Source organism: Cervus canadensis, chromosome 4, assembly GCF_019320065.1.
Source record: "Cervus canadensis isolate Bull #8, Minnesota chromosome 4, ASM1932006v1, whole genome shotgun sequence".
NCBI lineage: Eukaryota > Metazoa > Chordata > Mammalia > Artiodactyla > Cervidae > Cervus > Cervus canadensis.
In genome coordinates, this window is record NC_057389.1 from 28,487,997 (window position 1) to 28,506,271 (window position 18,275).

Consider the following 18,275-nt stretch of genomic DNA (forward strand, 5'->3'; position numbering starts at 1 on the left):
TGTACCTAATATCATTTGGTATATTACTCATCATGATAATTAGTGATGTGGTCAACTTTATATCAACTTGGTTTTGCTAGTATAAGAAAAGTCATTCTCATGTGACCACTGGGAATCAAATAGCTGCTTAAAATTGTCTAGTTTCTTTCTCACATACATTTAAACAGATACTTATGGGTATATTTAATTCCATAGACTATGAAGACTAAAAGTATGGCTGAATATTTCAAATGATTATTTCTGTTGGTGTTTGGGTTTCTCATTTTAATATATCCAGGTATTTTAAAATATTTATTAATTATGTTACTATTTGTATAATTTCCGGCTTTTAAAGAAATTTGAAGCTTTACAGATTCACATTCCATTAATTACTATTGACTTATTTGGGGTCTTATATAATTTTCAGTTTTCTATAAATTAGGATTCCTTTGAGGACAATGACATCATAAATATTTCCCTCTAACAGAGAAAGTTCTGAAATATGGACGATCCAACCAGAGAGACTCATTGTTCTATTGATTTTGGCCCCAATAAAGCAAAAGTGAATTTAAAGAGACATAAATAAACCATATTACTGTCTCCACTGTACTCAATAAATTTTATTGAAATTCACTCCATAATTTATTATCATTAAAACAAATTAAATCTTACTGTGTAGTGGCAAGTAAGTATTTCTAACTGAAATTATGACTTTCTTCATGTCATTTTTTTACATGTTGGATAAATTAAAAATTAAAGGAAAGGGCATTAGAATTAGTGTTACTTAGGCTAGGCCCTGGTGGCTCAGTGGTAAAGAAGCCTCCTGCCAGTGCAGAAGACGCAGGTTCAGTCCCTGGGTCAGCAAGATCCCCTAGAAAAGGAAACAGCAACCCACTCCAGTATTCTTACCTGGGAAATCCCAAGGACAGAGCAGTCTGGCGGGCTGCCGTCCGGGGGGGCAAAAGAGCTGGGTATGATGTAGCAACTGAACAGCCGCCGCCTGGACTGTGTTTTTAATAGTCTAGATATTTGTGATGGGGTCAGCAGGGATCTACCAGAGGGTCATATCTGGGGGAGGTTTCTGAAGTTTGTCACTTTTTATTATTTGACCAAAATATAATGATAGTAAAAAGTACCCAGCCCTGGTCATGAAAGTAAATAAATACCATATTCTAACTGTAGCTTTCTCTCTTACTGAAACCAAACCATTTGGAACAATATTTTGATTATTTTGTTGTTAAAAAAACATATTGGTCATCTCCAAAGAAAATGGTTATTTTGGTATGGTTTTTATATTTCCATGCTCTAAACTCAGGGTAAATCATATGTAGTGTCATCTAAAGTTAAAATAAGCCTATTTTTAGTGTTTCTATAACTAGTAGTATATATTTAGAATTAAAATTCAATATCAATTTCAGTAACTTAAAGTAGAATTTACAAACTAACCACGATGTAAATGTTTTCAAATGCATCATAGATTTTTAAAAGAAAACTATATTTTTAAATAAAGTACATTTTTACAAATTTAAAAAGAATTAATATTCAGCATTTTAAAAGATTTCTAATTCAACTTTGTGGCCCTTGATATTTTATAGAAACTAAGAGGACAAATAATTTCAAAGGATCTAGACCCTTTAGGTTCTAGATCATACCCTATAGAATTATAAGGTTTACATAGTTATTATCTTGAAATAAAATGACTGAATTATAGAAGAAAAGATATTTTTTCTCTTTGGTAGTCATGGTTGCCTTCATTTCATCATATCCTTACACCCTACCAAAAATTAAAGACTTTTTTTTGCGATCTTAAAAAAGATGAGTTTATTTGGGAATAGCAGAGGAATTGTAATTTGGGACAAGCAAATTTTAGCAAGCTACAACTGAGTCCATTAGGTTTGAGGTCTAGGTAGTATTTATGAGTAGGAGATGTGAAGAGAGGAGAGTTCAGTTAGAATCAGTTAAAACAAAAAAACAAAGGAATACCAGCCTTGAAAACTTACCTAAGTAAACAAAATTCTTTTAAGCTTCATTTTTCTCTTTATTTTTAAATAAAATTAACTGATTCTAGTTCAAACTATACTTATATAGAAATTTACATTAAAAATAATGCCTCCATTATAGTTTGTAGATTACTCTTGATAATACTGGTGGCCCTCAAAAGTAGAGAAAACTTACTGCACTTAAGAAGTTATTCTAATAAAACTACTCACTACTATCACCCTCTATTTAATAGTATTTGCAAACCTTAAAGTGTTTTCTAACACAGTGGTAATGATAAGGGAAATTTAGCTTATCCAAATGAATTAATACTTAACTCATTACAGTAAAATGCAATTTATTATGAAATACATGGTGAGCTGAGACATTAGTATTTGTCAAACAGTTAAAATGCATAAAAGGTATTTTATGGTTCTTAGAATAAATTTAGCTTAATCATTTAATTTTTATTTACTTAAGTAATTAATTATTTTAATATCTAGTTTAATGTATTAATTTAACATTAAGCAAATTTTAAGTAAAAATTATTTTATATTTAATATATCTTATTCACACAGTCATTGTTTAAACATAATACTTCAGAATTATGAGATTATCTGCATATCATTGCAAACAATTTTTGGCCATGATTTGGATATATATATAGTATATTGTTATGTTGTTGTAAGTATTTCCCAATTTCTCCACTGTGTTTTGATTAACATCAAGCAAGTCAAATATTTCACTTGATCAACATATATCCTATGCTTACCCTCCGTTTCTGCCCATTAAGACATTGAATCCTCTATGTAAAATCGCCTTTCTAAAGTGCTCCAGTAACTAATTGTAAAGTCATTATGATTATCTTAGAGAGGAATTATTTCCAGAAACAATACATATGTCCCTCACCTTCTGGCTGTGCATAATATTTTGACTCCAGCATCTTATCTCCCCCTCTATTCCTCAAACAGAATTGGGTAAAATTGTAACTTGGGCATCTTAATGGAGCCTAAGGACACAATTTCTCATGCCCTTCCCTGCTGTTTGCATTCCTTGGGAATCCCAAAATAATACTCAAAACAGTTCTAAATATTCCAACCAAACATGAGTAATACAGCTAACTTGGACAACTTCTATCTAACATTTAGAACCTTAGGTTTAAGGTCCCTAGAGTAAGAATCAGGGGTCTTTTTTTTTTTTTTTTTTTTAATTAAAAAGCTCAGTGTTTTCATTGATATTAGAGGGAAAAGGAATTTTGAGTGACCCTAATTACAGAGGACCTGCTAACAATAGTCTCCTTTTCATCAGGCAGTATTTATTCAGGTGCAGTTAATACTAAAAGCATATGGACAGGAGATCTTTTTAACTTAATTAATTAGGCATTAATTTTGTTTTAAAATCATTATGTCTTTTAAGCTATAGAATAGGGAGCATGCTTCTCCACCCTAACATGAAGCAATGTATTGACATACATTGGCATAGATTACCTCCTGTTTTTTTTCCCCAAGATTTACTCTGACCACTGTCTTGAACTACAATTATGAAAACAGGAAATGCAGTTCCCTTGTTTAATAGTAACTAAATTGTCAGCACTGATAGATTGAAATATAGATGTGTAAAGTAATGTGATATTCTATGCAAATTTTTTGAAGATGAGGGAACTTTTACATATTTATTTGTAGCTTAATACAAGCAATAATTTTATATTTAATAGTATTTTACAAACAATTTCATTTTGAATGATACCGAGAGGACTTACATTGATGTCACAATTATAGTTTGTCTTTATCTCATAATTAGTGATTTTTACTCCAAAAGCAGATTCTTATGTTTCAATATATGTATATATATATTTACTGCTATAAGTGATTACCACTTTTGGTGGTTATTATAATAACTGAACTTAAAACTAGGCTTAGTAATAGTTTGATTTGGAAAGAAAGCTGTTTGAGGAATGATAAGGCTTTTGGATTTTAGTAATTAAAAAAAGCTGTGAGAAGATAGAGTAATTACAGTGCTGAACTAGAACAGCATGGTAACTGAATTATAAATGTTAGTATTTTATGATGTTGTTGCTTATTGTGAAACATTCAGAGCATGAGTTAAAATTTCATTTATCATATTGTCTTGTAGGGGCCCAGGTGGTGGTAGACCTTGGCCAAACCCAACAAATGCCAATTCAGTGAGTATATATATATTTTTTCACTTTCTTTGTGCTTTGTAACATTTAACAACAAAAATCTGTTCCTTTTGAAAGCCCCACAGTTGGTTATATTAACCTTTTTAAAGTAATAATCCAAAAGTATTTTTATGTGTTCTCAGAAAAATATGCATAATCTTTGAAATTATGTGATTTGTTTCACTTCAAGATATAAGGTAAAGATGCATTCTATGTAGATTAACAGACATTTGAAAATAAGTAGTGTGATTTATTGCAAAAAGAATACTGTAGTAGCCTACATTTATCATAAAACCTATCATATAATGAATTCACCTTCTAAAATAACTATAATAATCACTAAATTACCAAATAAAACCAACTGCTATCAGGTGTTATGATTATACTTGCTGTCCTAGTTATACCTAGGCTTGCTCTCTCGCTGCCCCAGGAAGCAAGTGTACCTTTGCCTCGTGCCTGTGGGCTAAACTGCTGTCCTTACGCTTGTATCTATGGTATCTATGTATCTGGCATCATGGGAATTTTCATTATACATTTTGTGGCTGTGATTTGACTGCATAAATATATTTGTTTCTTAATAAAGTCACAAATATAGGCACAGGTTAAAATTAAAGCTTTCAATCTTAAAAATAATACGACTTTAAATTTACTTACCCAGGAAATATTTTTCTTGACATTTGAAATCTTGAGTTCAATATGAGAGAGTTCTACTCTGTACATCTGTGTAGTATGTGCACTGCACAAAGATGCCTGAGTCAGGGAATCAGTGGGAAATTGAAATACAGCTGTTTTCCAGTTGTGAAGTCTGTGGAGTATTTACCCAAAAGGGATGCCTTTTGCTTATATGCAGAGGTACCTATATTGACTAGCAGTGGCCTTAATTCTGAATAAACATGAAACTGATCCAATGTCTAATATAAATTTCAAGAAAATTTAATGTGAAGTGTGGATAGTATGGACTTCCCATGCAGTTGAGCTGGTAAAGAATCCATCTGCAATGCAGGAGACTCCAGTTCAATTCCTGGGTATGCAAGATCCACTGGAGAAGGGATGGGCTACCCACCCCACCATCCTTGGGCTTCCCTGGTGGATGGTATAGACAGAATCATCCTGAATCTATTGCTATACTAAGGCAGAACTCACTTCCTTCTCAATTAAGTAACTGTCATATTTTTAGAGAAAATGTTCAATCTGTATTACCTGCCTATCTCTTAGTCTCAATAGCTATGACGTTTGATAATTAAATAAAATTGCTTGGGATGGAGAGAATGATGATGTTGCTTTTGTTTGGGTCTTCAGTGCACTATTTCAGCAGATCTTATAAGATACTCTTTTACCTGATTATGTTATATATAACTATCTTTACTCCAGTTTTCTTTTCATTTGCATATATGCTTTTGAACAGTTCACATTTCTATTTCCTTCTTGCTCTACATGCCTTTCAAATTTTAAGACTTCACTTTAAAACAGCATCTAACTAGCAGCTCAGATACTTTCTTCGAACTTCCCACTGAAATACCCAAAGGTGCAGAAAAACAATTTTTTAATAACGGCAGAAACTCTACCAGTCTTCCTATTGTCAGAATCTGGAACATATTTCTGTTATCTGCACATCTGGTGAAACAGGATTAAAAAAGCACTATCCAAAAAATAAATAATTAAAAAGCACTACCCACTAGTAAGCACAGCCCACCTCCACTAGTAAGCTTCCTACCTAAAAGCAAAAAGACCTCTCACCGTCCTCACTGCCCCTTAGCCAGCCATCCCTACACTGCCTACACTGCAGGGCGGGAGTGAGTTCATACCCACCCCTGCCCACCTTCCCCAGCACCTCCTCCTGTACTCTTAACTGGAGACCCTGTCCTCTAAAAGCCACCAATGAAGGATTGATCCTGAAGGTGGTACGTTGTACCTAGCACATGTGTCATCCGAGTAAAGAGAATTAGATAGAGGCAGAGATGAGGAAAGGGTTGTTTCTGATGATTTTTAAAGTGAGTCCCCGACATATAAACCTTCAAGTTGCAAACTTTCAAAGATATGAACATACATGTGTTCACATGTCCAGTCATGTGAGTTCACATGTCTGGTGTATGTTGTCACCTGCTTGCATCCTCCGCATGCGGTTGTGCTTCTGTGTACTTTGCAGCACTGTATAGAGTACAGTCATACAGTATCTTTATTTCAAGTCCAGGATGTCCAGAAGCTGGCATAAAAGCAGCGGTAGTATAGGTGGTACTGCTAAGAAGTACCAGCTGTTGTACTGTACTACTGTACTTTTCAAGGTACTATACTGTAAGAGTAGAAATGTTTGTGTGTTTTTATGTATTATTTGTGTGAAAAGTATTGTAAACCTATTACAGTACAATACTGTATAGCCAAGTGTGTCAGTTTGGGTACCTGGGCTAACTTGATTGGACTGAGAACAAAGTGGACTTACAAATGCAGTCTCAGAACAGAACTCGTTCATATTTAGGGGGCTTACCATACCAAAAACACTCTTTGGGATTTCATAGAGCCAAGCAGTGTGGATGGAAGAATTCACTGTATCAGGTCAGCAGCTCTGCGTTATTTTAGATCCTGAGAAACACGGAGTTAGAGAAGGAGCTGTGCATATCAAACCACTGTCCAACAACCGCTCCACAGCGGGCATTTGGCCAGCACACGTGTAGGCACGCAATCAAGTTGAAAGCAATCCCTGCTAATGTGATTAATGTATACCACACATGGGTATACCTACCCTCAAAGAATTTGATGGGATAGGGAAAAGTTGTGAGAACACCTATCATTTTCTCTTCACAAAGAGAAAGGAGTCATCATCCTGAGCACTGAAAGGAAAAGCATTCCTCGTGAACTATGGTTGTTTATGAGAAGAAAAAGTCATAGGCAACTGATGACTTTCTAGCAAAAACATAAGGCTTACATGAAACAAAGCAAAGTCTTCAAGAAGGATTTTTTTCCCTGCATACCATTGATTATACTGTAGTGACAATGTACCTGTATTATTTTGAATTCCAAGTTCTTTGGACTTTTTGTCTGTATTTAATGTTACAAATAGTTTTCATTTTGTGTCAGTACAGTATGGCCAGGGCTCCTCAGGGTAGCATGCTAAAGGTTGGTTGCTTTGTTTTTGTTGTTTCCAAATATGTTTTATATACTTTTAAGAACTTTGTTTCCTAAAAATGAAGAGACTAGCTTTCACAGTATAAGGATCAACATTTTAAAATTAATATTGATGTAATCTGTTTTCTGATCTGCACACCATATTTTGATTTCTCCAGTTGTCCCTACAGTGTCTTTTGTAACAAAAGAAAATCCCCATTCACTTGTTGCATTCATCTGTCAAGTCTCTTTGTCTCCTTTAACCTAGAACAGTTCCTTTGTCTTTTTTACCCTTGGAGTTTTGTTGAGCACAAGGCAAGTTATTTTGTACAATGTCCCATAATTTGGTCTTGGTGGATGTTTCCTCACAATTAGACTCAGGTTATATATATTTATCAGGAATCCCCAGAAGTAATTTTGTGTTTTTCTCAGTGCATCATTTCAGGAGGTGTGTGATGGTAATTGTCTATTATTTGTGTTACTTATATTAACTTCAATGACTTAGTTAAGGTGGTGCTTGTTACGTTTCTCCACTGTTAAATTATTGTTTTTCCCTTTATAATTATCTGTTTGTGAGACATACTTCGACACTATCATAAATATCATACTTTAATCTGCTGCTTTTTGTATCCATTGATAATTCTCTTCTGAATCATCTTTTCACTATGTTGGTTGCCAAATGGCTATTTTCTATCTTTCCTTCTCTACTTATTACTTGACTCTTTACTAGATGAGTTTTTCTTTCTTCTCCAATCATTCATGTATATCTGATGTACTTGTGGATTCTTGCTTTGTCCAAAGGGTTTTGCTTTTTAAAAAAAAAATCATTTCAGATTTGTCCAGTTAGAACCCCTTCAAGTTGGGTCATTTGTCCTTTTGACATGTCCCTGTTACGCTTGGAGCATTTTGAAGCTCATATTTTCCCAGCCTTAACCCTGATAATAGCCATTTATATAAGGGTGCTTGGTTCCTTTTAGTGGAGAGTGGTGTTTAGAACCCATTGGTGTGACCTAGCTTCTAGCCGTCTCAACCAACAGATACAGATGTATATATACACACACACATACATATAGCCACATACATCTGTATCTTTCTGTATCTATCCATATTAAAACCAGGAGTACGCGCTGCAGCTCTGTTTACAATTAGCCAAGACATGGAAGCAACCTAAGCGTCCATCAAAAGATGAATGGATAAAGACGATGTGCTGTGTATATGCAATGATATATTCAGTTCAGTTCAGTCACTCAGTCGTGTCTGACTCTTTTACGACCACATGGACTGCAGCACGCCAGGCCTCCATATCCATCACCAACTCCCAGAGTTTACCCAAACTCATGTCCATTGAGTCAGTGATGCCATCCAACCATCTCATCCTTTGTGGTTCCCTCCTTCTGCTGCCTTCAGTCTTTCACAATGATATATTACTCAGCCATTAAAAAAAAAAAGAAATAATGCCATTTGTGGCAGCATGAATGCATCTAGAGATTAACATGCTAAATCAGACCAAAAAAAAATCATATGATATCACCCATATGTGGAATCTGATTTTTTAAATGATACAAATCAACTTATTTACAAAACAGAAACAGATTCCCAGATATTGAAAACAAACTTATGATTCCCAAAGTGGGAGAATGTGGAAGAGAGGGATAAATCAGGAGCTTGAGAATAACATACACATGCTACTATATACAGGATAGATAATCAACAAGGACCTACTATATACCAAGAAAACTCTACTCAGTATTCTGTGATAACTTATATGAGAGAAGAATCTGTAAAAGAATGAATATATGTGTATGTATAACTGAATCACTTTGCCGTACACTTGAAACTAACACTACTATAAATCAGCTAAAATCCAATAAAATTTAAAAGCAAAAAAACCATGAGTGCACACTGGTGCTTCAACTGTAATTCAACACAACAGGGTTCATTCTAGACTTTCTGCTTTCCATGTTTATTATTCACTTCTCTGAAAATAAGAAGTCTGCCTACCATTATCCACAATAAATTTATTTATCTGGGTAATCTATATCTTTACATAGGTTTGTCATACATGTTTCAAACAAAAATATTTTGGCACTCCTTTACATGGCAGCAGGAGAAACATTTTTAAAAACAAATTTATGGGACTTACCTGGTGGCACAGTGGATAAGAATCTGCCAGCCAACTCAGGGGACATGGGTTCAGTCCCTGGTCCAGGAAGAGTCCACATACTGAGGAGCAACCAAACCCCTGCAACCAACTGCCGATCCTGAAACTCTAGAACCTGCGAGCCACAACTACTGAGCCCATGTGCTACCGCCACCAAACCCCACACACCGAGAGTCTCCGTACTCCTCAAGAAGAGAAGTCGCCGCAATGAGAAGCCCACACGCCTCAACGAAGAGTAGCCCCCACTCACCGAAACCAGAGAAAGCTTGCACTAAGCAGCAAAGACTCAATGCAGCCAAAACTAAATAAAATTATTTTTTAAATTTCTATTTTTAATTCAGATAAGAATATGATTTCTACTTTTAACTTCCCTTATGCTGAGTATAACAGTGTTGGCCTCTAATTCTTACTTGGAAACTTACAAGTCTGCCAACCTTTTTACTTTTTATGTTTTTCACAAAGAACTGTACATTTGAGCTGAACTGTAAAATAAGTTCTAATCAAGTAGCAAGCACTTTCATCAAAAATGCCTGAATTAGCTTTGTCAGGAGATACTTTGGATTATATGTACCAACCTAACTAGGCTCATACTGAAAGAGACTACTACTGGATTATGTATCTGAAAAGTCCAGATATAAATTTGCTAGGGGACACGTTTGGCTCCAGGGGTTCAAATAACATCATCAGGAGCCTGTCCCTATTCATCGCTTACCCTTGTTCCGTGAGTCTGGCAAGAAGGCTGTGTGAAGCTCCACATTTGTATCATCACAGCTCCGTTAAACACAAAAGAGCACAACTCTGATCAGTTAAGCACAGGTACTGGGAGTAACTGACTGAGGTAGATTTGCTTAGCTTGGATACATAGGCTTATTCATGAACCAGTTATGAACCGGGGGTACAATGCTCCATCCACCAGGCCTGGGTCATGCCCTCAACCCCCTGAGCCCCACCTGAACCACAGAGAAAAGGAAGGGAGATGTGGGTCAGAGAAAATGGAAGGAACAATTGGCAGCGGAGGGGCTGAGCAGAAACAACAGATGATCAGTACAGCACTGTATTCATCAACTCACTAACTTGATAGGAAACAGAGAAAACTCCTGTAAGGAAAAATGAGGATCTACTAGAGTGATCAAGCCTAAGAGAAATACAGATATTTTACTCCAAATAGGAGCTTTGCCCTATTAAAAATAGAAGCTCCTTTTTTTTTTAAAGAGCACTAAAAAAATAAAGAACATTTTCAACTTTAGTGAAACAGAGAATGTTTCCCTCCCTCGTTTCTAGTGAACTGAATTTCGGTGCAATAAGGTAGTTTTGAATTTCACAGTTGATGAAAACTCCTTAGCTAAAATGTTAAGCTACTTAGCTAATCATTTTTTTAATAAAGCCAAAGAAAAACTCTAGGTATTCTGCCATTCACCTGCCATGGCACCAGTCATAAATACTAGGAGTCAGAAAATTTCAGGATTTTTGGATTGTCATCACATCTCTTGAATTTTCTGTCTAGTTTAACCAGACAAACATATGGCCTTAATTTTTATTACCTGTCAAATATGAGATTTGTGTAGTTCTGTGATTCTGATCTCCTAGCTCTCTGGTCTTACATATCTTCTACATCTGCATTTTCATCTTAATGGATATTTTGTACAGTATGTGGGGGCAGGGTGGAGGGAAAAGATTAAGTATGTTGGGGAAATTCTAGTCACTGGAGGTGGAGAAAAGCCTGGACAAAAGTAAAGAGAAGAGGAATTGCAGGAAATGTGTGAGGAAAAAAATATTAGATTCTTAGTGGCTAGAACATAGCTTTGGCAAGCACAGAAGGCAGCAAAGCTGGAAAAAGAAAAATGGACCATGATGTGTTCAGGGCTTTGAATGCTGAAAATCTGGAATTATCATCTATGTGGAACAGAGTTGTGTTTTAGGATGATATTATATAAAATGGATACATAGAGAAACAATATTAGAGGAGTAGAGTAACGGGCCTTACAAAATGTTGTCAGAGTCTGAGGTAGAAGAGTGGAGAAAGGATGGAGGAGATAAAAATGGCACCCCTGTAATCAAAAATACCTGGTGATTGTTGGATTTGAGGATAAAGAAATGAAGGTGATTTCAGGTCTTTGAGACTAGTTTTCAGGTAAAGATATACCCACTTGAATGCAGATTCCAAAGAATAGCAAAGACAGATAAGAAGAACTTCTTCAATGAACAGTGCAAAGAAATAGAGGAAAACAATAGAATGGGAAAGATTAGAGCGCTCTTGGAAAGAGATTGGAAAAAAATGGAGATGTCAAGAGAACATTTCAAACAAGGATGGGCATGATAAAGGACAGAAACAGTAGGGACCTAACAGAACAAAAGAAAATTAAGAAGAGGTGGCAAGAATGCACAGAACTATATAAAAAAGGTCTTAATGACCCAGATAATTATGATGGTGTGGTTGCTCACCTAGAGCCAGATATCCTGAAGTGTGAAGTGGGCCTTAGGAAGCATGACTGCAAACAAAGTTAATAGAGATGACAGAATTCCAGCTGAGCTATTTCAAATCCTAAAAGATGATGCTGTTAAAGTGGTGCACTCACTATGTCAGCAAATTTTGAAAACTCAGCAGAGGCCACAGGACTGGAAAAGGTCAGTTTTCATCCCATTCCCAAAGAAGAGCATTGCCAAAGAATATTCAAGCTACCATATAATTGCAGTCATCTCACATCCTATTAATGTTATGCTCAAAATCCTTCAAGCTAGGCTTCAACAGTACAAAAACTGAGAACTTCCATATGTGCAAGCTGGGATTAGAAAAGGCAGAAGAACCAGAAGTCAAGTTGCCAACATTCATTGGATCATGGAGAGAGCAAGGGAATTCCAGAAAAACATTAGTTCTGCTTCATTGACTATTCTGAAGTCTTTGACTGTGTGGATCACAACAAACTGTGGAAAAATCTTAAAGAGATGGGAATACCAGATCACCTTACACCTGTCTCCTTAGAAACCGGTATGCAGATCAAGAAGCAACAGTTAGAACTGGACATGGAATTATGGACTGGTTAAAAATTGGGAAAAGAGTACAATCATGCTGTATATTGTCACCCTGCCTATTTAACTTATATGCAGGGTACATCCTGCCAAATGCTGGGCTGCATGACTCACAAGCTGGAATCAAGATTGCCAGGAGAAATACCAACAACCTCAGATATGCAGATAATACCACTCTAATTGAAGAAAGCAAAGAGGAACTAAAGAGTCTCTTGATGAAGGTGAAAGAAGAGAGTGAAAAAGCTGGCTTAAAACTCAGCTTTCAAAAAACTAAGATCATGGCATCCAGTCCCATCATTTCATGGCAAATAGAAGGTGGGAAAGTGGAAACAGTGACAGATTTTATTTTCTTGGGCTCCAAAATCACTGCAGACAGTGACTGTAGCCATGAAATTAAAAGACTCTTGCTCCTTGGAAGAAAAGCTATGACAAACCTAGACAGCATGTTTAAAAGCAGAGACATCACTTTGCCAACAAAGGTCCATATAATCAAAACTATAAAAGCTTTTCCAGTAGTCATATACAGATGTATATGCTCAGCCCGTAAAAAGGGCTGAGCACCAAAGAATTAACGCTTTTGGATTATGGTGTTGGAGAAGACTTTTGAGAGTCCTTTGGACTGCAAGGAGATCAAACCAGTCAATCCTAAAAGAAATCAACCCTGAGTATTCATTGGAAGGACTGATGCTGAAGCTCCAATATTCTGGTCACCTGATGCAAAGAGTCACTGGAAAAGCCCCTGATACTGGGAAAGATTGAAGGCTGAAGGAGAAGGGGGTAGCAGAGGATGAGATGGTTAGAGAGCATCACCAACTCAATGGGCATGAATTTGAGCAAACTCTGGAAGATAGTGAACAGAGGAACCTGGCATGCTGCAGTCCATGGGTTCACAAAGAGTTGGATATGATGTAGCAACCCAGCAACAACATCAAGGAGGATGGGAGTACCACAGAGTGAAATAAGGACATAGGGGAAAATGCAGGCTTAGTGGGTAGGCAGTGAGCTTTGTTTTTGGAATGTTAAATTTCAAGAATTCGTAAAGTACCACCTTTGATTCTTCTACAATGCCTAATGTGTGTTTCAGTAATTGTGCTTAATGCATTATAATTTGAATCTATAACGTTCAACCTCTGCTGAGTCCCCACTGATGTGTGACCAGCAGTTTTTTATTTTTCCTTAGTCACATGCCCTTCCTACATTCCTTGTCTTGGCCCCTTTTCTATCAGCTAAACGTGTCTCTTATTTTATGGTGGAAAAAAAAAATAAGTAAACATTAGACTCACATTTCTTCAAATTCTATACTTCAGTATTATCAGACCAGACCTTGAATCATATTTCTTTCCTCTTGTCTTAGTAATGTTCTTCTCAATGCTAGCCATTTGGTCTGGTCTCTTTATCCCACCTCTTAATGTTTCTACATATCTTGCTGTTTCATTTTTTAAAGGAGTCTTCATCTATCCCTTTCCATTGGCTGGAACTTTCCCTAACAGTGTGCCAATTAACAAATCCCTGGACAACCTTAAAACCCCCAGTCTTTCTCTCTTCTGGAGTTGGAAGGGATAACTAAGAGACGACTTCTCTCAACCCTTCATCAGTGTCAAACCACAGTCCTGCGTCTCCCACACTGACTCTGTCACCACCATTCTACTGGGCCATGAATTCCTTGATATTCGTCCTTTTCATTCCTGTGCAGTAGTGTGATGCCAGAAATATAGCAGGTGATGGACGAAAATTGATTAAACTTCTCAACTGTTTCAGTTCCTTTGAAAAGTACTTGAAGGTTACTAGTGATCTTCCACTTACCAAAACTAAGGACTTATTTTCTGTCATCATACCTGAACTTTGAAATATTCGACACCTTGGTTTTGTTTTAAATGTCTGTTAATTTTTTTTCTTCATTTAAGTAATGTTTTCTTCCATATTTGTACTAGCATATTCCTTTGTATTATTCCTTCTTAGGCGTGTCACAGAAACGTTGAAAGACAAGCCCAGTAAGGCTCAAAAGCAATCCCAGTGTACGCATTTCCTAGCCAACCTGCTCCCCGCTTCTTGCTTCTTAAAAGTCTACCTTGACATTTTATAGAATATTTTCTCCAGGTTTTCCTCCAGTCACATTATCTACCTTTTTTTTTTTTAATCTACCCTTTTTTAAAGTCAGTTTATTTTTTAATTGAAGGATACTGTGCAGAATGTTGTTGTTTTCTGTCAAACCTCAGCATGAATCAGCCATAGGTATACATATATCCCCTCCCTTTTGAAGCTCCCTCCCATCTCCCTCCCCATCCTACCCCTCCCTCCAGGTTGATACAGGGCCCCTGTTTGAGTTTCCTGAGCCAGACAGCAAATTCCCCTTGGCTATCTATTTTACATATGGTAATGTAACTTTCCATGTTATTCTCTCCATACATCTCACCCTCTCCTCCTCTCTCCCCATGTCCTTAAGTCTGTTCTCTATGTCTCCTTCTCCATTGCTGCCCTGCAAATAAATTCTTTGGTACCATCTTTCTAGATTCCATGTATATGCATTAGTATACCATTATCTACCCTTTTTTAATTGGTAATGTTCTTTAATTCCAATCTTGGGCTTTTTTTCAGTTTAATGTTTTCAACTAACACTAAACATAATCAAATCCTATATTAAGTATTGTGCATAGCACACAATGGGGATTTATTTAATTGAAACTTTACCTGTAGTCCTGATCTCGAATGAGTTCTTAACCACTATTTCTAAATATCTGTTGATCAGTTCTAACTCAGTGTCTACTAGAGCTTTTGAATACATCAGACATTCCCCAAACTTGTCCCCTGCTTCCTAAATTCCTTTTATGTGAATTAGTAGCACCGTCAACCACCCAGTCAGCATGTTGGAAACCTAGGAGTTTCCTTAACTTCTCACCCAGTTTGTCCCCAAGCCCTGCAGAGTACATTTGCAAAGAGCCTGTCAAATTCTCTTATCCCTACTTATCTTAATCAGCATTGCCTAGAACACTTTTTATCATCTCTTGCCTAGACTTTTTGCAATATTCTTCTAACTTGTATTCTTGCTCCATCATGCCTGTAGAGTTATCTTACTAAAACACATAAATTTGAACATGTCTCTCAAAACCTGCTGTTTCCAACAGCATAAATTTAGTCTGACCATGTAGCCTCATCATTTACTGCAATCACCTTTAAGTCCCACACTGCAACAACTGTAAAATTACATACCATTTCCCTAATAAACTGTGTAGTACTTTCACATTTCTTTATTAAATGCTGATCCTTCTCTTTGTCCTTGTAATGGACCCCCACTCTAAGTACCAGCTTCCCAGCTCAAATACATCTTCCGTACCCACATAGTACTGCTACTATCATTGTTGTATTTAGTTTCTCAGACTAGGCTGATGGACACTGCTGTTATTTACAAGAGTTCAAGTTCCATAAAGTGCTAGGGATAAGAGCCCAAATGCTCCTTTTTTCTGAATGAAGGTAAGGACTATGAGGTAGAAAACAGTGAGTCCAGGAGTTTGACAGGGCCAAAATGGAAAGAAATTGAACTGGAGCGGGTAACAAACTTTTTAAAGTATTTTTAAATGTTTATTATATTTAATGGTGTTTGAAGAAACCATGAAGAGGGAGAAGTTAGAACTTAGGAGAATGGGATGTTCAAGAGGGGCTAACTTTGGAAATAAAGACTTCTTTTCCCCTTACCTGAGATGAATGGATGAAATTTTAAATCTCTAAATAATGAAGTGTTCAGTTGACGATGAAGGCATAGCAAGAATTTGATGGCTTTAATGCATGCCCAAAGGACAAAGTAGTAACTCAGGATAACTCACCAATAAGGGCCAGTTCAAAAAAGTCAGTTGTTATAAATTCAGGAACTTTGTCAGCTGACTGTTAAAATCATTGGTAGCTTGAAATCTGCCTTATAGGAATATTTACACAGCATAAATTGGCATATACTACAGATTGGGAGTTTTCCCCTCAAGTTTACTGGCACACCTCTAGAATACTCTGGGGCTTCCATAACAGCTGAGCCAAAATGCTTCCAGATGTTAGTGAAAACTAGGCTGAAGCTGGAGAACATGATCATGTGTTGGGCCTTGTCAACCCTGTTTTGTGTTCCTTGCCAGACACTCTCTACTATAAAACAGAAAAGTTGGCTAGAGGATGATCAAAGAGTTGGGAATTAACAAAGTAGACTTCAGGATAATGAATTTACGATATTAGAGAGAGAAAGAAGATGCTGGAATTGTGGTGGGATAAGATTCTGGTTAGAATATAGAATGTTGTTTTTGAATGTCATGAAGAACAAGAAAGATGTCAAGTCAGGAAAGTTATTTAGATCTTAGATCTCTGCGCAAAAACTTTTAGGATGTAGTCATGCTCATATATGGAAAAAAACTGGGCTGGGGGGAAGGATGCGGGGAGGGTATTTCTGTCAAGTAAAGGCAGTGGGTGTGTATCCTTAACATCTAAAGAGTGGTTTTTTTAGTCGCTAAGTCATGTCTGACTCTTGTGTGACTGCATGGACTGTAGCCCGCCAGTCTCCCATGGACACATGGGATTCTCAAGGCAAGAATATTGGAGTTGTTAGATCATATCTTGAAGTTGGTTAAGGATGACAGTAGGCAACAGAGACAGAAGAACATGAACTTGATGTTCAAGTTATAAGGAGATGAAAACCAGAGCCAGCAGATAAGTTGGTGATTTGGAGACAGCAGGTACACATATTTAAAATAATTAGCAGAGGATGGATGATTGATCACGAACTGCAAAAGACCCAAGAGGGCAAAGCTGTATTCATTCACCTAGTCGAGTAAATGTACAGTGCCATAGCGATCCTGATGCTCACAGACATAATCCTCACCACTCACGATGCTGAGCACTCCAGTGACGGCCGTGTGCGGTGCTGAGTTACACAGTAAGTGGCCCAAGCAGAGGCTCAGACGCCTGTGGCCTGGGCTTAAAGCCGAGCAAGGACGCCAAACAATGAGGAGAGGGTTTTCAAATAACTGAATATTAAAATCATTAGAAAAAGTATAGCTTTATTGTCTTTCTGCTTTATGCTTTCATATTATTTTTATGTTTAATTAGACGGGAGGTATTGATGCAGAGGGAGCATTTAGGTACAGGCAGTATAATCTTTTCACCATTCTTAAGGTCCTATTTTGGCCCTGGCTGTCTTACTCCAAGAAGATAGTAATTTACTGGCTTTTTTCAGAATAAGGCAAAAATATCTCTTCTGGATGTGCAGAAGATGAAAGATGTAAGCTAGGGAGCTTGTGTTAAAAAAAGAATATTTGGATCAACTTCTCTATTAATATCCACACTTCAGGAGTTATTTTTAAATATTTGTTTTCAGTTTTCATAAATTTTCATAGCAATGTCATATTAATACCTTCTAACCTCTAGAGAAGAGCTTGGTTAAGAGCTTGATTTGAAGGGAACGAAGGAATATGTTACCCATATTTGATGCCCACAAATTAGTAGTGCTCATAGACTTAAATTAGCAAAATATTTTGCATTCATTATATTGTTTTCTATGAAGCTAGTTAGAAAGGAAAAGGGGAAACAGTGAAGTTTATATATCAAGTATTGACCCATACTGCGTGAATATAGTAGCCTGAAACCTGTCTCTAAAAAAATAATGTATCCCAGATGCACATAAATTAGAAATTGCATCTGTAAAGTCTACTAATTTGAAGAATTCTGGTTTCTGGTTTTTAGCTGCACAGATATATATCTTTCTAATAATAGAGTAAGTATCACTAGTATCAAGCAGTGAGTACAACTGCCCTGAAAGCAATATAACTTGAAACTGTAATTCTGTCTAAATTCTTCTTGACTAATATCCTTTCCCTTTTTTAA

At 36.5% G+C, this 18,275-nt stretch overlaps 1 protein-coding gene across 4 annotated transcripts in view; it reads left to right on the forward strand.

Moving 5' to 3' along the window:
- Positions 1 to 18,275, forward strand: part of SSBP2 (single stranded DNA binding protein 2) — a 297,991-nt gene that overhangs the window by 253,090 nt on the left and 26,626 nt on the right. For all 4 annotated transcript variants that reach the window (XM_043464737.1, XM_043464734.1, XM_043464738.1 and 1 more), the window contains one exon: positions 4,090 to 4,138. In XM_043464737.1, coding sequence (XP_043320672.1) covers positions 4,090 to 4,138 — 49 coding nt within the window. The remainder of the gene's footprint in view (positions 1 to 4,089; positions 4,139 to 18,275) is intronic.